Raw genomic sequence first — 23,606 nt, forward strand, 5'->3', positions numbered from 1 at the left:
ACTGTGGGGTTGTTACTAACTCCATAATTTACAGCTTAGAAAGCATCTAAGAGACTTGCTCAGGTCACAGCTGGTAGAACTTTCCAGGTCTTGTAATTCCAAATTCTATTTTCCCCTCTTTTTAGCATCGATGCTCATATAAAGGAACGTAAGTCCCTATAAAGGTTTTACTGTCTCTATAAATGATTTTTCCAAAAGTATTAAAGCCTTTATGCTGATTATTTTTCACTTACATAATTTCAGCAATTTAATGAGTAGAACTACCACTTATATATTTTAGAAATTTGACTGATAAAAAGATACTCATAGGATGGTTCCCGGCTCCATTACTCTAGGTGCATAAACTTAACCAATTCACTAGCTTTAATGGCTTCATCTGAAAATGTGTAAACAACCAAGGTAGCACCGTGTCATCAAGAAATAAGGGCCTGGAAACCCTCATACCGGGTAGACTGCTGCACAATCATTCAGCCATAATAACCACAATAAAGTAAAATATAAAACCAACATACCACCTCACAGTTTACTGCAAACACACCGTGATTACCATCGGTAGGCAGGATCTTGACAAAAGTCTTCACAAAGCCCTTTAGGTTTTCTTTTTGTCATGTACCTGAAGCTGAAACAAATGTTGTCAAATAAATTACTGTTTTTTCTAACTACAGTGAGGCTCCTAAAATATTATCAACTGAAAATTAATGTTTTCAAATGCTTAGTGATCACCAAGGCCTGTGCTGGAGGTTACAACTTGACTTCTGAAACAGGTAGCACTTTGGGTGACAAGTCCTACCTTGGTAATCCGACACCCAGGGGACCCAAGAAAACCTCCACAACAGCTCTGTCAAGATTCAAAGCCACCGAGAGCTGTAAACCAACCAAAAATAAAAATCCAAACAAGCTTTACGAGGGAAAGTACACAGGTAGTGGTGAGTACCCTGATGTTCTCAAAATGCCTCCAGGGAAGATAAATATATAAATGTCCTCATTTTAAAATGAACCAGCCTAGAGAAAATATCTTTCAAAATCACTCTCCAGGAATGTTTTTACCCAATGAGTTTTTCACACCTTAAATTATTTTCTTGCGTGTTTTCCATTAAATTTTATAACCAAGAGATAATTTTTATTGAATACACCCTTCTTTAAACACCAGAATGTTTGTCTCAGCAGAGTTTCAAAATCATGACATTAACAGAAGACATAAAGGTCTTTTGATGACAAAAGAATTAAAGGTATCTATTCGTCAGTATGATATCTTCATCAGGTTACTTTCATCGGGAAACTCTATGACGTTGTTTACGTCCATAGATTCTGATATTTTTGTCCCTGATCTTCTCACATCTGAAGAAGTGGTGCCGCAAAATATGCCACTCTCTGCACTCTTGTAAAAGGATGTATCTGATACACCTTCTGATGGATGAAAGTAAGGCATTGAGGCCAGCTCAGGATTGATGGAATATTGTCTCTCACAACTTTCATGACTGGAAAGAAAGAACATATGTTAAGAATTGTTTTTAATTGTATACATTGTAACTCAGCTTAAAAAACATTCAAAAATTAAAAATTTATTAATATTGCCCAATGTATTACTAACACTATAGAAATGATATATAGTTTTTCTTTCATTATAATTTGATATTTAACACTTTATGAATGAAGCATGTTTCACATCTCTACTAGAATTTATAAACCAGTTTACTAAAACAGTAAAAGTTGCCTTAATAAAAGTTTAATAAGAAGAATGTGCAAGAAATTGAATGAAGGGGAATAAATACGTAGGAACACAGTTTTAATGGACCAGAGAAATACACCATTCATCAAAAACACCGTAATAGAAAGAATGGAATTAAGGATCATTACTGACATTAAGCAACTCTGTTAGGATTTTTGAAGGTAATCTTCAAAATTTTACACTGTGTGAAAATTTTAAATAATTCCCTCAATCAGGCTTGAGTTGAATTTAATGTTTTTATAAGAAAGAGCACATGGACAGGCCTCACAGTTTAAAGGTGACAGAGATTGGCTGTTTTTAGAAAGTCTCAAGGCTTGTTTGAATGAGAAACATTAGACACTAAACAGATATGCTATTTAGAACAGATTATATAGCCCTTTTGTTCCAGGGCTACATTAAAAAAAAAAAAAAAAAAAAAAAACCAAAAAAACCTATATCTAGATTCTCTATATCCTTTCCAATTGACTAAGGTTTTTTCTATCTCTGGTTGACTATTGGGAAAAAGTTCAAGTAGGATAATCCCTTAAAGACAGTCCCATCCTCCATCTGAATAAGGTAAATGGAATCCATTTGAATGCCGTATGGATAAATTTGGAGGTCGCACATTCCTAAGATCTGCTAAAGACGAGAGAATGCGATGCCATGCCTCTGTTGTAAAGACGGAGAGGTCTGCAGACTTGCATCAGGTACTTCAGTCTGTACAGTGCGGCGCCACAGATTGCCAAGAGGACCACAGAAGAGAGGAGGGTTATCAACGAGAATCCCAGCATTAATTTTATCTTCAGATCCTCTAGATCGGGCGGATTTTCTTCCTTCGTAGCATTCAGATCAGATTCTGAAAAGAAAGAAAGAAAACGCAATGGAAAACAGGGTGTTCAGTGTGTTTTCCTGAAGGAATAAAGATTACAAAGCAAATACAGAGAAGCAAGCCCTCCCCCATCCAGAGTGTTAACTGCCCAGTCTCCTATCCCGCAGGCGATGCAAAAGAGAAAGCAACTCTCTAAAGCCAAGCACTCTTATCTTTTCCCTTTAACCTTCACAGCCATCCCGAAGGAGCTGTCCTTAGCTCCATTTTACAGTATCATAGAAGTTTCTCTATTTGCCCTTGGCACATAGTAAGTGGCAAAATCTGGTTTCAAACCCAGGTTACCAGATGTCAAAATGCATCTACAGCAGACTTTCTCTGACTTAGGTCTGAAGAGATTACTATTCAGAACAATTGACTTGCACACCAGGGACCAGCCTTTCGGGGGCAAAGGTGCATGCTCTAGTGTTGGGTCATGCACTGACTTTTCTTTTACGCTAAAAGGGTCGTATAGTGGATGCTTCCTTCATGAGGCTTAACGGCTAGTTTTGCTGTTTTATTACTGAAAAGACTAATAAACCTAGTGTACTTCACTTATAAAAATAAGTAGAATCAACGTATTTAACTTTCTACAATAAGTTAAATATAAGATTATGTCTCGATCTAGAGATATCAAGAATTTTTTTTTACTAAATCTATTAATAAAATGATAGCTTTACTGCCAAATTTTACATTTGCCCGAATATATATCTGACTTAAACATGTAATGATAACAATATGTTGTCATTCCTCCCCTTTCCCCCAACTAATCCCAGCCTCTGCCAACCCAAAAGTTCCAAGGGTTTTCGCTATTTTCTAGGTAATGATATTGAGGTGATAAGCAGTGACAAGCTTCCATGTCTAGATTCTCTGATTTTTAAAAATTATAATTGTCAATGCATGATCTCAGACCATGAAATGTGTACAGTTGTCAATGACTCATTGAATGCTTTGAGGCCTAATATTTTGGGAATAATTAAACATATTATGTTAAAATGGGCTGTGCTCCTGAATTGTTTTTCTGTCTCCTGAAAGGGTTTTTTATAGAGAGATGTGCTCGTAGTACATTTTCTTTATCTAGGTGATGGTCAGAACCAGAAAAGGGCTTGGAATTCATAATCACTGGAAATCACGGAAAAGCTAGTTGCAAGTAGGGGCAGCTTTTCTCTCTAAGCCTCAGGTTTCTCACCTGTAAAATGAAGACAATACCAACTTCACAGAGTTGCCGTGAGGACTAATGGAATAATGTGTCTATAACATCTAACATGCAGCATGTGTTCAATAAACAATAAAATCAATCAAGCTCAATTTAATCACTTAAATATTAAATAAGAGAAATGACAAAGTATTTATAAAATGAACAGGCATTTGTCATTCCTGTTTATACTTTTTCTAAACAAAGAAGAATCACTCAATTTTCTTCCTTCCTTCCTTTCTTCCTCCCTCCCTCCCTCCCTCCCTCCCTCCCTCTCTCCTTTCCTTCCTTCCTTCCTTCCTTCTTTTTTTTTTTTTTTTGATGGTGTCTCGATCTGTTGCCCAGGCTAGAGTACAGTGGCACAATCTTGGTTCAGTGCAACCTCTGCCTCTCGACTTCAAGTGATTCTCCTGCCTCAACCTCCCAAGTAGCTGGGATTACAGGTGCCTGTCACCACATCCAGCTATTTTTTTTTTTTGTATTTTTAATAGAGACAGGGGTTTCACCATGTTGGCCAGGCTGGTCTTGAACTCCTGACCTCAGGTGTTCCACCTGCCTCGGCCTCCCAAAGTGCTGGGATTACAGGCGTGAGCCACATGGCCTGGCCGAATCACTCAATTTTCTTGAAGCACCACAAGGCAAATGGCTACACTTATCAATCCAGTGCACAAATGAGTGACAGGTCTAAGATATATCATCAGATGCTATTTTTCAATCATTTATTTATGGGACAGAGGTTTCTTTGGGGAAATTAATGTGATTATTTTTTCATGAAATTTTGCGTTCAAATCAGGGGTTTATTTTAGTCTTATTAATATAATTAGTCCATTAATGAAAACTGTATCCAGCAGCAGGAGCTCACATTCATTGCTGGTGAGAATTCCAAAAATACTTTGGAAGATAGTTTGGTAGTTTCTTAGAAAGATAAACACTCTCATCTTCCAACCTCGCCCTCCCAAAGTGCTGGGATTACAGGCAAGCCGCTGCACCTGAACATACTCTTATCAATATGATCTCGAAATCATATTCATAGATATTTACCAAATGAGTCGAAAATTTATGTCCACGTCAAAACCTGCACACAAGTGTTTACAGCAGCTTTATTCATAATTGCCAAAAACTGGAGGCAACCAAGATGTCCTTCAACAGATGAATGAACTAGCATATGTCCATACAATGGAGTATCAATGATAAAAATAAATGGGCTCTGAAGCTACAAGAAAACATGGAGGAATCTTAAATGCGTATTGTTAAGTGAGAGAAGCTAGTCTGAAAAGGTTACACACTATATGACTCCAACTATATGACATTCTAGAAAAGGCAAAACTATAGAGCTAGTAAAAAGATGAGTGATTGTCAGGGGTTCAGGAGGAGAGAGGAATAAAGGGATGAACTGATGGGGGCAGAGGGGATTTTAGGGCAGTGAAATGTTTGTATGATACTGGGATGGTAGACACGTGACATTTTGCATTTGTCAAAACCTGTGTAATACAAAGAGGGAACTGTATTATACAGTTAAAGAGTTATTTGTATTATGTAAGAACTGTGATACAAAGAATGAACCCTAACGTAAACTATGGACTTCAGTTAATAATGCAACACTATCGGTTCATAAATCGTAACAAAGGTACCACACCCATGCCAGACGTAGGAGAAGCTGAGGAGGGTGGAATATGGAGATTCTGTACTTTCTGCCAAATTTTTCTTTAAACCCAGAACTGCTCTAAAAATAAAGTCTACTTTAAAAAAAGGCAGCATTCTATATATTATTCACTTACCTCCTCCATTTGCTTTCAGGAATAAATGTTACAAAACAGGAAGATGCTAATGGTCATCTGCAAAGTATAACTAAAAAAGAAGGCTCAGGAACTCTAACTCTCCTACACAGTAAATGTCCTCTCTGAGATGTCAGCCACCATGATACCCCCTTTCACACACCACACTTCACTAGGAAAAATAGTATCACCATGAAGACACTACGATGTGTAAGCATATTTATGTGTCTATTAATTAAAGTACTTTGGTTTGTTTGTGTATTGAGACAGGGTCTCACTCTGTCACCCAGGCTAGAGTACAATGGCATGCCACCATGCCCGGCTAATTTTTGTATGTTTTGTAGAGAAGAGGTTTTTGTGATGTTGCCCAGGCGGGTCTTGAACTCCTGGGCTCAAGTGATCCAGCTGCCTCAGACTCCCAAAGTGCTGGGATTATAGGCATTAGCCACTGTGCCCAGACAATTGAAGGATTTATTCTTACCTGGAATTGAGCGAAATAATTGATCTTTATCATCCATGACCACCATTCTTCCATTTATAGCTGTTAAAACAATAAATTGGTGTTACGGTAAACAATGTTCACTTACTAAAATTATCGCCTGTTTATGTATGTGTGTGTATGGTATGTACAGTCTGTTCTCATTATTCATGGCACTATGTTCTAGAAAGTGACAATAAACACTGTATTAGCAAATACTGAACTGTTGCTCCCAGGGTAAATACGGGTTAGATTCCTGCAAGTCTGGTCACAACATTTTCATCAACTGATTAATATATAATCTTGTTTTACATGTGTTTCTGTTTAAAGATACTTCACTTAATACACATCATTGATTCATTAACACTGAACTCATAGTAAACAGCACTGTAACTCTTGCCTGAACAAAGCTTCTCTAACACATATTATCTTCATAAGGAAACATCACCGCCTTCTTGCACCTAGGAACACTAACCAGCAATTTAGCACTACATTTGGGGGCCATTTTAAACACAAAATCATCAACAAAAACAGCACAAAAAGTTCAAAACATGTGGCACTAGGTGGACTGCAAAAATGACGCTTATTTACAGAATGAGAGCTGAAGAAAGAAGGCAGAATGTTGCCTTGTTCTACTTCAGCTGGGAATGTGTGTGTCAGTCTATTAAAAATTTTCAAAGCTCTGCCAATGTCCATAAATGACTGTGAAGGTGCTGCAAGTATTGATTTCGGGGTGACAAATATTAATGAGTAGTTGATACAGAATGCAAACACTCATCAACTGAATAGGGTCTATATTTCACATATACAATGCCTATATTTCTGTGTGATACATGCATTACCTTCATACATGTGTACATCCATGTATGCATATGCATTTATACACAAATGCATAGAAATAATATGCACCTCATGCTAGACATGCATGCTGATATATTTATGATACACTTTGATGCCTGCATATATTTTGATAGATGCTTTGCATTTATACATGCATCTCTCTGTGCTTTTGCACACATTGCTCCAAATACAAAGATGGATGGTATTAAGCAAGAATCTTATTGAAAAATTTTAACCATGAATAAATTGAATAACACTTAACATTTATAGGAGAATAAAACTTTTGTAGAGAGTGGGGAATCAGAAAACGTGTGACACTTTATCACCTTTCTGGGTTTGTTTTGCATTTTGCTATCACATGTGACAACAAAATGTTGACTGTTGACTTATTAACTCTTAGTGTTAGAGGTATTTAGACTGATCTTAGCTTTAAGTAAGATTTTAGAAAACCAGAACATTTCCCAAGCTACCCAGCGCCAAGACTTTACCTTTAGCTGACATTGTCCAAAATTCAGGCACATTTGGGCTTGGTTCTGTTTAAAGAAAAAAGACAACAACAGGATAACAAAATAATTTGGTTTGAGTAACATTCATTTGTTTGTTAGTCATTTAGCAGTTGAACTTTGAGCTCCTACCATGTGTCAGACCCTGCAGTTGGCACTAACTTATAGAAGTTAAGGCACAGACATTACATTCAAGGAACCCACCTTAATTTTGGATGCAGACAAGAATCGTTGCTGATTATGTAGCAGGATGGTGAAGGCTTTAATAGACATGCACAGGTGGTATGCACAGGGCTTAATTCTGTGAAGGCCAGAAACCCTTCAGAAGGGAGATGATGTTCCAATATAAGCTTAGAGTACTAGGAATTGTTCACCAGGCAAACGAGGTGAGAGCGAGCTCATTCCAGCTGTGATCATGAGCAGGCTCAGTAAGCTCTGGGAGCTTCAGGTAAGTCTGGAGTGAAGGGTGTGGATGGAGAATGTAACCAGAGATGAGAGTGGAAAATTTTCAGTGGCCACATTGTTTCAGAATTGAATGCTTGGTTAAGGAGTTAAAACTTGATCCCAAACCTAGTAGTAAGTTACTAAAGACATTTAAGAAGGGGGATACCAGGATGATCAGGTTTTAATTTTTAAACATATCAAAAAAGATTTTTTTTTCCAGTAGTGTTAAAAATGCAAACTAATTCAGAGTAATTATATTAGAAACACATTGCATGAACTGGAGAAAGTAGGATTTCATGTAATGACATGTAAGTATCCATTTTCTTCAATTAGACCACTCATTCAAGACTTTAGAGGAGAGCCATCCTGGGTGGTTATAGCTCCACAATATAAGGAACAATATTCTTGACAGGAAAGTAAAATAGTAATTTGGATTTTGCAGACTCCCACTCCCAACCCCCTACCTCAAATAATCTTAGGGAACACTAATAATTGACTCTAGATAATTTTATTCCTCAAGCAGGCAGAATATTTTCCATCACTAGCAAAATAAATTATATGTCAAATACACTTGATATATACTTATGTTTATAAATATATACTAATTTATAAATACCTATTTAATATAGACACAAATGTAATATATTTTATTAAAATAAAATTCTATTTCTAAAAAAGCTCATTCCTATCCCTTGTCATACACCATAGATCAGAAATATGTTGATTTCTTTTACTACTTTCTTTTTCTAACTGCATTTTTTCACAAAGGATTAGAGGCAGAGATTTAAAATCTAAAGCATACCATATCTCCAACAATAAAGTTTATATCATCCTGTAGAAAATGGCCACATATCAATTTTTCATAATTATGGGTCATCCTTCTTACCTACTATTTTTACAAAAGTTTTAAATGCTTTCTCACCTTCAAAAGTAGGCTTCGAAGTGCTACTCTTTAGGGAAAAAATTCCAAATATAAGAATAAACAATATAAACTTCATTGCGAAATTAAAGGGAGGTATCCAGTAATCTAGTGCGTCTTCACAGAGCCTCCTTTCTGTGGCCCAGCAGGTCCTGTGTCTAACGAGGACATTATGACATCACTGCCAGATGGGGGAGGGGCCCCCACAGCTTTGTGACTCAGTCTGAAGACTGCTTTATCTCAGGTACCATAATGGTTTTTAGTTTTTAGTTTTTTTTTTTCGAGACGAAGTTTCGCTCTTGTTACCCAGGCTGGAGTGCAATGGCGCGATCTTGGCTCACCGCAACCTCCGCCTCCTGGGTTCAGGCAATTCTCCTGCCTCAGCCTCCTGAGTAGCTGGGATTACAGGCACGCGCCACCATGCCCAGCTAATTTTTTGTATTTTTAGTAGAGATGGGGTTTCACCATGTTGACCAGGATAGTCTCGATCTCTTGACCTCGTGATCCACCCGCCTCGGCCTCCCAAACTGCTGGGATTACAGGCTTGAGACACCGCGCCCGGCCGGTTTTTAGTTTTTTTTAAAAAATAAACCATTACAAGATTTTCTTTGAAAAGTAATAAATGCGTTTTCATAAAAGAATGTTAATTACTTGGTTCCGGATTTTGAAGAACCATTAATATTGTTAATAGTAAAATGAGAACAGATTTTCTTGTTTCTCAAAGCATTGCAATATGATGTGTTTTTTTGGATAAATGCAATAAAAATATCTGTTAAAAACTAGTCAGAGGCTGGACATAGTGGCTCACACCCATAATCCCATCACTTTGGGAGGCAGAGGCGGGTGGATGGAGTTCAAGACCACCCTGGGCAACGTGGTGAAATCCCGTCTCTACTAAAAATATGAAAATTAGCCAGACATGGTGGCCCACGTGCTTGAACCTGGGAGGCAGAGGTTGCAGTGAGCCGAAATCATGCCTCTGCACTGCAACCTGGGAGAAGAAGTGAGTCTCTGTCTCCAAAAACCAGCCAACCAAACAAACAAAATAAAACAAAACAAAAAAACTGGTCAGAGAAACCAAGTTTGGACACCAAATTCCCTATAAGTCTACAAGTTCTGGTTAATGGACTATCGTAACTATAATTCTTTAGAAAAAGTTTTCCAAAACTAGTCATATTTGGATTTTAAGACCTATATTATGTGTATATATATGTAATTAATAAATAATAACATATTATATATAAATATATTAGTTACATAAATATATTTATATAATATAAATATTATATATTAATAATATATAACATAATATATATTAATGATATACAACATATTATATATTAATCACATATATTAATAATATATAACATTAATATATAACATAGGTCTTATATGTATTTATATTTCATATAGCTTTTGGGGTCCAAGTGGTTCTTGGTTACATTGATTAATTGTATAGTGGTGAAATGTGAGATTTTAGTCTGCCCATCACCCAAGTAGTATACATTGCACCCAATATGTAGTTTTTTTATCCCTCACCCACCACCCATCTTCCCCCCTTCTGAGTCTCCAATGTCCATTATACCACTCTGTATGCTTTTGTGTACCCATAGCTTAGCTCCCACTTATAAGTGAGAGCATATGGTATTTGGTTTTCCATCCCTGAGTTATTTCTAGCTCCAATGTCTAGTTGCTGCAAAAGACATTATTTTGTTCTTTTTTATGGCTGAATAGTATTCCATGACGTATATATACCACATTTTTTTTCTCCAGGCATCAGTTAATGGGCACTTACATTGGTTTCCTATCTTTGCAATTGTGAATTGTGTTGGAATAAACGTGTGTAGGTGTCTTTTTGATATAATTACTTTTTTTCCTTTGGGATTGCAAATGGTAGATCTACTTTTAATTCTTTAAGAAATCTTTCTTCATTAACTCTTTAAAACAAGAAAAACAAAACAAAATATCTGATAGACTCTAAGCTCTTGGCATAATCGAACTTTAAAACATTTCTAGGTGGGGAAATTGAGGTTTAAGGAGGTTTACTCATTCTCCCTTTTATTCAGTATTGTTCATCTGCTTGGGATCCTACTTGGAAATAAAAGTTGAGCAAATGATAACTGATGATTAGCACATTGCCAACTGTAACAGCACTTTTGCACATGCTTTTTTTTTTTTTTTTTTTTTAAACGATCTTGTAACAACCCTGTGAGTCAGACTCATCTCCACTGAGTTTTAGAATATAAATGAGTAGCCTGAGGTCATGGAGTGATTAGGTGGCGGGGTTAGGGCTGCCGTTAAATTCCTATTACACTGTGTCTTCTCCCAAAGACGGTGATGGTCTGTTTCTCTATGTAAACTAACCTACCTGCTTCACCTCTGTCTTTCTGCACAGCACCAGCGGACCGCAGGGCGGGGAAGATGCTGTATAAAGACAATGTGGCACATATACCCCATGGGATACTATGCTGCCATAAAAAAGAATGAGTTCATGTCCTTTGCAGGGACATGGATGAAGCTGCAAACCATCATTCTCTGCAAACTAACACAGGAACAGAAAATCAAACACTGCATATTCTCACTCATAAGTAGGAGTTGAACAATGAGAACACATGGATACAGGGAGGGGAACATCACATGCCAGGGTCTGTCAGGGTGTGGGGGGATCAGGGAGAGATAACATTAGGAAAAATACCTAATGTAGATGACAGGTTGATGGGTGCAGCGAACCACCATGGCATGTGTATATCTATGTAAGAAACCTGCACATTCTGCACGTGTATCCCAGAACTTAAAGTATTAAAAAAAAAAAAAATAAGGCCCAGACTGGTGGAGAGAAGGCAAATATTTGGGGGAAGGAAAGGCCTGAATTTCTATTTTGTCATTAATTTCTGTTTTTGGAAATAATCACATGACTTCTGCTTTATGATAGCTGAATTGGTTTATGGCTAAGGGAAACTGTTTAGCAAATGGCTGAGATTCTAGATTATGGAGCAGACTTCCTGGCTTCAATTCCTTGACCAGCCATGCGGCAGCTGGGTGATTGCTGTAGGCTGGAAAAGGAATACCCAAAGAGTATTCATGTCCTAATTCCTGGAAACTGTAAATGTTACCTTATATGAAAGAACAATCTTTGTCACATAATTAAGTTAGGGTTCATGAGATGGGGGAGGTTATTGTGGATTATTAGGGTGATATTTAAATGTAATCATATGTGTCCTTTTAAGAGGGAGTTAGAAGGAAACTTTGCAGATACACAAACACTCACACACACACAGTGGGGGTGGGGGAGAGAGAGAGAGGGAAGGCAAAGTGAAGATTGGGGCAGATTTGGAGTTAGCCATAAACCGAGGAACTCTGGCTGCCACCAGATACTAAGAGGCAAGGTATGGATTATCATCTCCTAGAACTTCTGGGAGAAACATGGACTTGCTGACAATTTGATTTCAGTCCAGTGATACTGATTTTCTGTCCTCCAGAAGTGTGACAGAATAAATTTCTGTTGCTTTCAATCACCATATTTGTGGTAATTTATCATAGCAGTCATCGACACTAAAACAGTGATTTTAGGCAAGTTAAAGTACTTTAACTCAGTTTTGTCAGTTGTAAAATGTATATAATAATATTCTCTAACTCACAAGGTTCTCATGAAGATTAAAATTATATTTATGTATTTATGATGCAAGATAAATATATGTATATGACTTTAATCCTCACAATTACCCATGTGAGATAGATATTCTTATTGATTTGCGCATACATTAATTATATGTGTATGTTTCTCTTGAACATTGTACACACACTCCTGGAAGCAGCGTATTCTAAGACCCTAGGGAACTGCAGTACCATAAATTGAAGAAACTTAGGTCTCTAAATTACCATGTGGAAGAAAGTTACCCATTGTTGGGAACACCTGTATGGGAGTAACATGAGAATAAATAGAGGTTTATTTCTGTCTATTGTGGTAAGCCACTCATTTGATGGCTTATTGTTACAGTAGCTAGTATTATGCAACAAATACAACTACAGAGTTATTTGTACTTGTGTGAAGTGAAAAGGTCACTGGCCAGATTTTCTAGATCTTATATCTTGTTTGTAGAGAGTTTGTCAGGGAAAAAATTGTTGATGTGTACCTAACAATTTTAATCTTGAAGTTACTGGAAGAAAATGAGCACAGAATCCATAAAGGCCATTTTCAGAGAGTCACTTTTCTGATTCCAGTTACACTCTAATTAATATCATGAAGCGTTAGCAAACTAGGTAAGGAGCAATTATTAGCTATCAGGTTCTGGTTTTGGGAGAGAAATGATGGTATACTGTGCATAATTTTTGCATCATTAAAAATTAAATCCCATAAGCATAATGACTCAAACATCAAACCCTGACAATATCTGCAGATAATAAACTATGGCATGTAAGAAAGCAATTTACTAGATAATGATGCAATATTTTCTGTATTTAGACAGAATTTTGCCCAAAAAGGCAAAATGATATTTTATATCAAATTATTTCCAGTCAGAGATTAGCAGAAGAATAACAAAAATTACTTATTGCTATTCACTTTTATATTCAAGTCCATAGATATATAGGATGGGCTATTTTACAGAATGCTTTTATAATTTTTCTATCTTATAGAAGGTAATTTAATGAGAAAGGCATAAATTTCATTGGCAAATAGACCCATGGTTGAAGCTTACTAACCTTCATGACCCTACTAACCGTGTGAACTTGAGCAAGTTTCTCAACAGCACACATTTTCAGTTTCACCACCTGCTAAAATGAGATACTCTGCCTTAGCTCATCAAATCTTTGTGCAGATTAAATGAGATAACATAGTTAAAACACTGAACACTGAGCCAAGCACATTGTAGACACATCATAAATGTTAATTCCTTTCTTCCTTCTTTTTTCCATGTTGTTGAGCTCTCTTCCTGAGGAGAGTACCTAAAATGAGATTGGTACTATTGCATAAAACCAAGCTCACAGGATGAATCACAGTGGAAATCAAAAACTCCTGCTCAAAATCTCCCGGGAGCTCTTAAAGACATATCTGTGAGATTTCTGAGCTCCAAGCCAGTTACCGATACCACATCCCACCAGCCAGCCCTTATGGAGGTTGCTGAGATTTCCTAGAGGATGGAAGACTTACTGGCATTTGTGTCTCTTGGTCTTTTTTTTCTGGGAATTGTCATAATTCCCTCAGTGATGATTTTATGTCTTCAAGGAAATGAAATGTGGCTTATGTATGACATCACCCAGAGTATTAGGGCATGCTCTAATGAGAACAAGATCATGGATTTGATCTTGGTTAATTTCAGACCCACAGCACTGCCATCCTAATCTCTGACTGGTCCTCACACAAAGGTTTACTCTAGGTCCAACTTGGGACTAGGAGTGAGACTGTGGCTGGTGACCATTACCTGGTGATGAAACGGCTTCTCTTCTTAAATGGAGCTGGTGATTTCTGTTACTCTAGTCAACTGGTTTGTCCTCTGCATTCCTCAGCTTTCTTCCTGTAAATGGGATTAGTCATTTTTGTCTTACTAACATATTCCTTGAAAATCCTCAGGCAAACCAAACTACCTAAACCATGTAGTGTCACTGATAATGTATGTAGGCTGAGCGGGGTGACTCATGCCTGTAATCACAGCAGGTTGGGAGGCCAAGGCGGGTGGATCACTTGAGGTCAGGAGTTCATGACCAGCCTGCCCAACATGGTGAAACCACGCCTCTACTAAAAATTCAGAAATTAGCCAGGTGTGGTGGCTCATACCTGTAGTCCCTGCTAATCCCAGCTTCTCAGGAGGCCGAGGCAGGAGAATCCCTTGAACCCTGGAGGTGGAGGTTGTAGTGAGCCGAGATCCTGCCACTGCACTCTAGCCTGAGCAATAAGAGCGAGACTCCATCTCAAAATAAGTAAGTAAGTAAGTAAGTAAATAATGTTGTGTCTGGTCCCATGCCTGTCATACGGCAATGTCCAATAAGTGCCTGCCTTTCCACTGTGTGAGGAGACATCTTGGTGTAGTGGAAATTGCCCCGGCTTTAGAGCCAGAAACACCGATGCTCCCATCCCCATTCTGTCACTTACTAGCTAAGAGGTCTTAGGTTACTTCTCTGGACTCTACTTCTTCATCTATAAAGTGGGGATGATAACACTAAATCTGTAAGGTTACTTTTAGAACTAAATATATAAATGTTACTCTTTTTCTCATTCTTCTTAGCTCCTAAAATATATCACAGAATTTTTTTTTTTTTTTTTGAGATGGAGTCTTGCTCTTGTTGCCCAGGCCGGAGTGCAGTGGTGCAATCTTAACTCACTGTAACTCCCATCTCCCAGGTTCAAGCGATTCTCCTGCCTCAGCCTCCTGAGGAGCTGGGATTACAGGTGCCTGCCACCATACCCGGCTAATTTTTGTACTTTTAGTAGAGATGGGGTTTCGTCATGTTGGCCAGGCTGGTCTCAAACTTCTGACCTCGAGTGATCTGCCCGCCTCGGCCTCCCAAAATGCTGGGATTACAGGCATGAGCCACTGTGCCTGGCCTACATCACATATATATTATCAAAATAATATAAAGGAATATGCTGTGGTTTAGTCATGAGGTAATTAATGAAATACTGTAATGAATATGCAGAATTTCTCTGTTGCTTCTCTTAAGTTTTATGTATTTCAGAAATTTCCTACATTTTTTTGGTTATTGGAAGTGACCTTTCTTGTTTTCAAGCATCGTATATACATGCATATTATGTTTATTTTAAAAACATTTAGTCTTTTGATTTGTAAAGAGAGAGGGAGTGTGCTGTATGTTCAGTCCATCATCTTGAAACTGGAAGTCCCATGTTTACGAATGTCTTTAGCTTCTTAATTTTCTTCTTTTTACTTGGGTTTCCTCTTAATTAAGAAGGTTGTACATAGTAGCAGTGTTGGGGCAGTGCAGTGCTGAGAAAGAGTCATGGATATGTTAACATTTTTATTTATACAATGTGAGGTGGAAAGAAAAAGAGAAAAATTATGCATGAAAGCAGAAAGAAAAGAGATTAGAAATAATGAAATAGTTCCCTTCAGACATTCAAGATTTGAAAGAAGGCTTAAGGCTTAGGGGTTTCCAAAGAGGTAACAAGATAAAAACAAAGAGAACAAACATTGGTTCGAAATTCAGGGGATCAAAACATCTTCCCAGTTCTGCCATTCCCACTTTGCCATTTGGCCAGCCGGGATCAGGTCTCTGGACCTTGGTTTTATTATCTGTAAAATGGTTGCGAAGGAGGGCTATTGCCCAGATGGTTTTAATTGTCTTGTTCATGTCTTGCAACAGAAGTCAACACCTGATTCATCAAATCTCTGGCAAATTCCTTGCCGTAGGTTTCCAAATAGAGTTCTGTGGAAAAAAACAAATGGCAAATCCAAGATACGAACATGCCATTTTGTTTGAAAAGAGGGAATGAGGGCGAAATGCCAAGGATCAAAGATGCCATACCATTTAGCAGGAATATTAATACAGAAGTAGTAAAATGTGAAACTTTACGTTTGGCATGACCTAGCCCCAAACATGAGGTCAATCACACTGAACAATTTTAAAACATAATTATATGGAAAGAGTGTCCATTTGTAACAGAGACTGTCTACCTTACCACCTTTATGGCAATAAGGTAGATATAAATAAATAGATTTTTGAGAAAATGAGGCCAACTCACCAAATATTTAATTTGCATACATACACACACACATGCATACAGCTACAAAAACTACAACTGAATACCAATAACCAAATATGGCTTGTCCATGTGGATACTGTGCCTAAGTGTCTTATCAAACGATAGATCATACAAGAAAAATAGAAAGTAGAGTGCTTCTTGAGTAAAAGAGGGTTAGACATGAGGACACTGCCTTATATCTTTGAATAGCTTGTATCTCTTTGTGTCTTTGAAGATTTGTTTTTGCATTATACTATTAATGGAGAGAGTGGAACAGAAAGGGGAATATGACCCAAGTTTATTCTTCCTTGCCCAGAGTGAGGAAATAGCAGCTTTCAGAAGGTAAAAGCCAAGGAATCTGAAAAGGGTGGAACAAAAAAGATTGATGATTGGAATAAATGGAGAGTTCCTTAATTTTTTATTCAGTAGATATTTACCAATGGCCTATTTTGAACCATACCCCAAAAGCTTCACAAAGGAAAAGTGAATGAGCAAAGGGAAATTTGATGTTTCTAAAAGACATGTGTGACCTGATATGGAACTAATTTACCAATATGTGAAATTTCCAGGAAGTAAGAGAATGTAAGTGGGGAGTGAGGGGTGAAGGTGAGAATGTATGGGAAATGAGATGGGGGCAAAATGACAGTTCCAGAAACCATATGGGAAGAGAATATGAAATGCAGAAATGTCTTAGAGAAAAATGTCATGAGCATTGGCAAAATAATTTGAAGCTGGGCTGCCAGAAAGCAGTGGAAAAGAATATAGTTAACATAAAAATGTATTGACAGGCTTGAAGGAGTTATTGTGATGATCACACCTGGAATTAAGGCACCATGGAGCAGCTAACTGGAAGGAGACTGCAGAACTACAGTGGGCACAATACGGTATGTATTGTAAGGAAGGAGGAAGCACACATTTATTTTTGTTAAGGAAAGAGCATGACTCTTACCTGCTGTAAACAGGAGAACTTGAACTTAAAGAGGTGAAGAGGGAAGGAACCAACATTTTTTGGCCTTACTATCTTTAAGCTACTTGACTCAGGTCCTCTCATTAAGCATAACAGCTCTAGGATATTATACCCCTTTTGCATAAGAAAAAAACCCAAGCTCAGAAATTTTAAGTAATTGGCCAAGATCACACAGCTAGTAAGTGGCAGTGCTGGAATTCCAACTCAGGTGCACCTGCTTTAAAAAATAAGCAAGGCTGTGGCAGTCAAGATCAGGCCAGAAGACCAAAACCACACCGATTCATTTTACTGAACTGAATATTAAAAACTGCACTAAAGGTGTTAATGAACTGAAAGTGCAAAAAATGAACATTAAGATAATCACAGAGGTAGCAGCTTCGGGAAGCAGTGACAAGGCATTGGTTTGGGGGAATAAATGCCTGGGAGGAGGTTGAAATCCTCAAACCTAGAAGCTTAGAGAAAGGTCCCCCCGCCCCGCTCCCCGCCCCCCGCCCCGGGGCTGGAACCCAGAACTCTGGGGAAGGTGCGCTGCTTGCTCGTGCTGGTGTCTACGAGATCGTGAGTCGAGACTGTTTTGACATTGCCAGAAAAACTGCAAACTGGAATCAAATCCTGCTACAGGAGCAAGTTGCTGCTGCCAGGGTGAAGAAGCGCTGCTGGGTGATGCCCATAGGAACAAAACGCCGGCAGGACGGGCGAGTAAGTTCATTCTTCCTCCTGCCCGCTTCTAGTCTCCCTTAGTGCCCCCTGTTGGCGGAGTCTAACAAAGCAGCTGGCAAAAGGTGGTTCTCGGAATTCCTGCCCCATCACAAAGAGAAGGGTGGGTCTGAAGCGGGATATGTAGCTTGATGATTGGAACAAAGAACAGAGAGGCTCAGGAAAACAATTTCATTATCTCCTCCCATAACAGTTCGGAAGAGTTTTATGCTTAACAGAAGGAAAGACAGATTTTAATATTGGTTTTGGAGGAAGGGACGTGAACAGTCACATTCCACTGATTTCTGCGAATTCGTATAAAATTGAAACTACAGAATACATTTGAAAGAAATATAGCTTTAGAATCTCCTAGTACATACAGAACTGCTTTACTTAGGCATTACATAAATACAAACGCATATTAATTACCTTGTTTAGTGAGGTAGAAAAAAGACAATTAATTGTTTAGCTGCTGAAGATTCTCTGTTATTAGGACAGAAGGACAATTAGCTTTAAAAGCATTGTTCAGAACATGCATTTTTTTCCCCCCAAATGTTGCTTTTTTTTTTTTTTTTCCAAAGCAGAACAAACCAAATCCTTTCCCACAAGAACTGCATTGTGAAAAAGCAAATGCTAAGTAGGAATTAGAAAAGAGAAAACATCCCCAAAGCCCATGGGAATGACAATTACTGGTTAACTGTAAAAAATGGGGAATGTAATTGAGACAGATGACCAGATTTAGGAAAAATAAACCTCACCATTAAAATCTAATTAAATATTTGCATTTCAGCATTAAGTTTCTTCTCAAAAGTTTTGTGAGCAGCGGGGTGACAGTGAAGATTATTGACTATAATTTGCCGAAGTTTTTTAAACTAAATTAGTTTCGTGCAATGTATGGAAGGTTTACTCAGCTGCACTTATCCAGCGGTTGCTTTATTATTCTTTTAAAGTGAATCATTTATAACTGTTCTCAGAGATCTTTTATCAGCCACTTATCTCCTTCAACTGGACTTGTGATGCCAAGGGATAAAATGAATTGCTGGCTAATATTGTGAGAATTAATCAGACCACAACAGCAGGAGAGTAATGACTTACTTACAGTCAGATATTTGCATTTGGCAGCAAAACCACAAGAAAAATATAAGGATGTTTAATCTTTTGTTTCGACGAGCACTGGAACATGCTGGCAATACAAAAAAAAATTACAATAATCGTGTGTTTTAATGTTGGATGTTTACCTAATCTGAGGGATTTATTTATTCTAGGAAGAAAGCTCTTATTTGATGTGAAGATTTTTAATTTTTGAAGTTTTTTATTTTGTAGTACCTTGAGTCAAATTGGTCTTGTTTCTTGAGATTTTTTTTTTTTTCTATTAGAGATCTTTGGACAGATGGAGTGAGCCTTTGCCCCTCATCTCACCTTCCTCCAAAATATGCTGGTTGTGTTCTCTTTGTTTCCTTTCTGTCACTTGGCCTCATGGTAACTTAGAAGAAAGAAATGGCACAACCAAGACCAAGGCTGGAAACGTTACTGCTGCTGTCCTGTTGAAATGATTTCCTTCCCTGCTTGTTTTCTTTTTTCTTTTTCTTTTTTTTTTGAGATGGAGTGTTGCTCTGTTGCCCAGGCTGGAGTGCAGTGGGGCAATCTCGGCTCACTGCAACCTCTGCCTCCCAGGTTCTAAGCGATTCTCCTGCCTCAGCTTCTAGGGTAGCTAAGACTACAGGCAGGTGCCACCACGCCCGGCTAATTTTTTTGTATTTTTTAGTAGAAACGGGGTTTCACTGTGTTAGCCAGGATGGTCTCAATCTCCTGACCTCGTGATCTGCCTGCCTTGGCCTTCTAAAGTGCTGGAATTACAGGTGTGAGCACTGGCTGCTTGTTCTCTTTTCTTAGAATCTGGCATTTTGAAAAAATAGGATTAGGTTCTTAGTTGCTATATAAACACTAAGGAAGGTATGCAATGAGAAATTATTTCCTGATTTGAGTCCATGAATCAAATGCTTTGGAGAGCATTTCCTATAATCAGAAGCCACTTTCTTCAATTTATATGTCTTTATCAATGTGTTAATGGCATGCATTACTGTTTAGTTCCGGTAATTTATAGAAAGGTGTCCTCCTCAGTAACTGTATGGTTTTTGGCCTTTCCTGGGTATATGCCATGTATATGTCATATACATGTGTTAGTGTACCTGTCCACACTAACACACATTATTTTTTCCCTTTTCAGAGGCCATTTAGTATCTTGCGAAGCACACAGACTCAAAGAGACCTAAGTTTAAATCCCTCTTAAAGACTATCTCCTGGTCATGTCATTCACCTCTTCGAACTTCATTTTCTTTGTGAATAAAATGAGGATTACAAACCTACCTTGCAGAGTTGTGAGGATTAGAGATTATAAATGAAACGTGCCTGACACTTGCTCAGTAAATGATAGCAATGATTGTTCCTATAATCCACAGAGAATCAGCACCTTTGGATTTCTTGCACTCCTTGTGGGTTTCTGGTTAAAGCAAAGAATAAAAGCCTGTACATTTGCCTGGAGCAGTCCATGGATTGTAGCTTTGGAAAAGTCTAAGCTCTGAGTCTACCTTCGGACTAGTATCTCTAATCAAGGACAGGGAGCCCCACGCAAAGTGGAATCTTGTGCATCTTGCTTTATAGTCTTTCTGAACTCTACCTTCCTAATTTCCACAGCAATTCGCTTTCTCTTCCTGTAAGCTTCTCAAGGGCAGAGACTGTGTTTTAGTTTTCTTTATATCACTACAGCTGACACACAGTAGGTTCTTAGTAAATGCTGAATGAAATGTATGGCTATACTTAGTTTTTTTTAATCCCAAACTCTCAGTGACAACAGTACTCTTTTTCCAATATGCCACTCACTTCTACTTTGCTATTTTGCCAGGAAACTGGTCGTTTGACCTTTGATGAGAATTTGATTTATCATAGGATCTAGGGATGGCAAATGGGTTGCACTGTGTGTACCAACCCCACTGGGAGCAGATCTCTGTTGGATTGGCATCCAACCTTCAGGTTGAAAGAATGGCAGTCAGTTAGTGGTGGCTGTTACAGACCTGGGAGTGGGGAGCAAATATGTCATGTATTTACTCCTTGCTAGAGTTACTTCTTTTGCCTATTACAATTTGAACCCTCTTTGGATGTTTTCCTTGCATTTCATCAGCCTGGCTGGTTGGAGTGGAGGAAGACTCTCATTCGTTCCTCTAGCACTACTTGAATGTCACTGTGCTAAAGGATGACCCTCTTTATTCACAAGGAGAGAACACTGGCTTTAGGATATCTCTGTTCTAGCCAGAGGCTGGACAAATGTCCTACCATCAGGTCAGTATCTGGTGACGTCTGAGTGGGGATCAAACTTCTTAAAGTCATCTGTTGAGAGTGAAAAGTAAATGTCCAGTGTAACAACTGACAATGACATCACCTTCCATTTTGGCAAAACCTGATCCAAAATCCTTATTGATGTTAGGGAGGTTATTTTCTTGAGCTTCCATCTTCATTAAAATGGGTATAGAAATATCAGACTTATCAAAGACATAGTGAAGGTACAGAAGGAATTTCTTGTTATATTGTAATTTGAAGGGATATTGTTATTATTACTGAAACTAGGTTAATATTTTAATATACAAACGATTCATGTTGTAAACAATTCCAGCAATACAAACAAATAGGATGAAGAAATCAACTCAAATCACACTACTCAGAAATAACTAGGCATAACATTGTGATATGCGTCTTCCAGAAATCTCTCTTCAGGTTAAATCATAAGATACCAGGAAACTTAGTGACTTATTTTATTCAACTGAACAATATGTTCATAGATACCTTTCTATGCCAGTGAATTTGAATCTACGTAGTATTTTTCTTTAACTTTTCAAATATACAAAATTTCAAATATATAAAAACATTGAAAATATTATATAATCCCCCCATGTACCTGTTATCTAATTTTGTTTCATCTATATTTCTCTTCAACTCCTCACCTCATCACTGGATCATTTTTAAACAAATCCCAGACATTGTATCTATATTCGTTTCCTAGGGCCACTGTAACAAATTATCACAAACTGTCTTAAAACAGCCAGAAGTTTATTTTCTCATAATTAGGAGGCCAGAAATCTGAAATCAAGGTGTTGATGGGTTGGTTCTTCTGGAGGCCTTGAGTGAAAATCTGTTCCGTTCCACTCTCCTAGCTTCCTGTGGTGTGGACGGACCATCCTCAGTGTTTCTTAGCTTCCTCCCTGCATGTGTCTGTGTGTCTCTCTGTGTTCTCTCCTTTTTTTTTTTTTTTTTTTTTTTTGAGACAAAGTCTCCCTTAGTTGTCCAGGCTGGAGTACAGTGGCATGAGCTTGGTTCACTGCAACCTCCGCCTCCCGGGTTCAAGCAATTCCCCTGTCTCAGTCTCCCCTAAGCCTGGCTAATTTTTTTTGAATTTTTAGTAGAGATGAGGTTTCACCATGTTAGCCAGGCTGGTCTCGAACCCCTAACTTCAAATGATTTGCCTGCCTTGACCTCCCAAAGTGCTGGGATTACAGGACTGAGCCCTTGGCCTCTCCTTTGTTTTTAATAAGGACACCAGTCGTTGCATTTACAGCCCACACTAAACCCAGGATGATTTCATCTTGAGATCCTTAATTACATCTAAAAATGTCCTATTTCCAAAGAGGTTCACATTCTGAGGTTTCAGGTAAATATCAATTTTGGGGGAACACTATCCTACACATCCGTATCTCAAAATTAATGTTTTATTGTCTGAATATTCCACAGTGTTTAACCTATCTATCTTATACTAAATGACAGTACCAGTTGTGTCTACTTTTTTTTTTCATGAAGCGTAAGTCTTTTCACTGTTGTGTAAGATGGCTGGGTTAAAAGGATTTACATTTTCCATTCTGATTCATGTTGACAAACTATTTCCTGGAAGAAGCATACTAATCTGCACCCTTAAAAAGTATACCAACCCTGGATTCACCAACCCTGGATTTTGTCCATTTCATCAATTTGGTAAACGGGAAATATTTTTATTTATTTATTTATTTTATTGTAAATGAGTAGGGGTGACTTTTTTTTTTTTAAAGGAAAGAATATGCAGTAGTGGTGGAAATAAGAGAGAACAGCTAGAAATGCTTGAATGCCGAGGCTTAAAAGTGATTCAGATCAAATCATTTCCACCAACACCACTTGTATCAAGAAGTTAAGGGGAAAAGCACTAGAGAAATGCCATTAATCTTCTGTATGTAGGGTATATACTTACACTGTGAGATGCTTATTGCAGAAAATGAATGCCCTGCAGATCAAGGAAATAACCTCTTTAAGTTTCTGTGGACAATTGTAACAAAATGTTCAGTCTGGAGGAATTATTGCCCATTGGAGGTCACTTCTTTAACCAAGGGGCAATACTTTCTCCAGTTACATATTTCACAGCCAGGTTGTACATTAGGCTTTTGTTCATTTTGAAAAAAGAAAGAAAAAAGTCATTCTAGATATTCTCCTGTCTCATTTACCATCACT

General features: G+C 37.9%; 1 protein-coding gene across 1 annotated transcript; it reads right to left on the minus strand.

Annotated features, from left to right (window-relative positions):
• Positions 1 to 921: 921 nt before the first annotated feature.
• Positions 922 to 6,425, minus strand: LOC135274895 (equatorin-like). Its single transcript, XM_064376207.1, has 3 exons — positions 6,025 to 6,425; positions 2,411 to 2,564; positions 922 to 1,478 (listed from the first exon to the last, which is right to left on the minus strand). The coding sequence occupies exons 1-3, from the start codon at positions 6,068 to 6,070 to the stop codon at positions 1,241 to 1,243; spliced, it is 438 nt and encodes a 145-aa protein (XP_064232277.1). The 5' UTR covers positions 6,071 to 6,425; the 3' UTR covers positions 922 to 1,240.
• Positions 6,426 to 23,606: the final 17,181 nt, after the last annotated feature.

The sequence above is a fragment of the Aotus nancymaae genome, unplaced genomic scaffold, assembly GCF_030222135.1.
Source record: "Aotus nancymaae isolate 86718 unplaced genomic scaffold, 86718_ANA_hifiasm-v0.15.2.pri h1tg000003l, whole genome shotgun sequence".
NCBI classification, from domain to species: Eukaryota; Metazoa; Chordata; class Mammalia; order Primates; family Aotidae; genus Aotus; species Aotus nancymaae.

Excerpts from the sequence above, each read along its gene's own strand:
- LOC135274895 (XM_064376207.1), bottom strand. The coding sequence starts at position 6,070 with ATGGTGGTCATGGATGATAAAGATCAATTATTTCGCTCAATTCCAG. Across the intron at positions 2,565-6,024 it reads ATTATTTCGCTCAATTCCAG|AATCTGATCTGAATGCTACG; the intron begins GTAAGAATAAAT and ends CTTTCTTTTCAG. Across the intron at positions 1,479-2,410 it reads TACAGACTGAAGTACCTGAT|TCATGAAAGTTGTGAGAGAC; the intron begins GCAAGTCTGCAG and ends CTTTCTTTCCAG.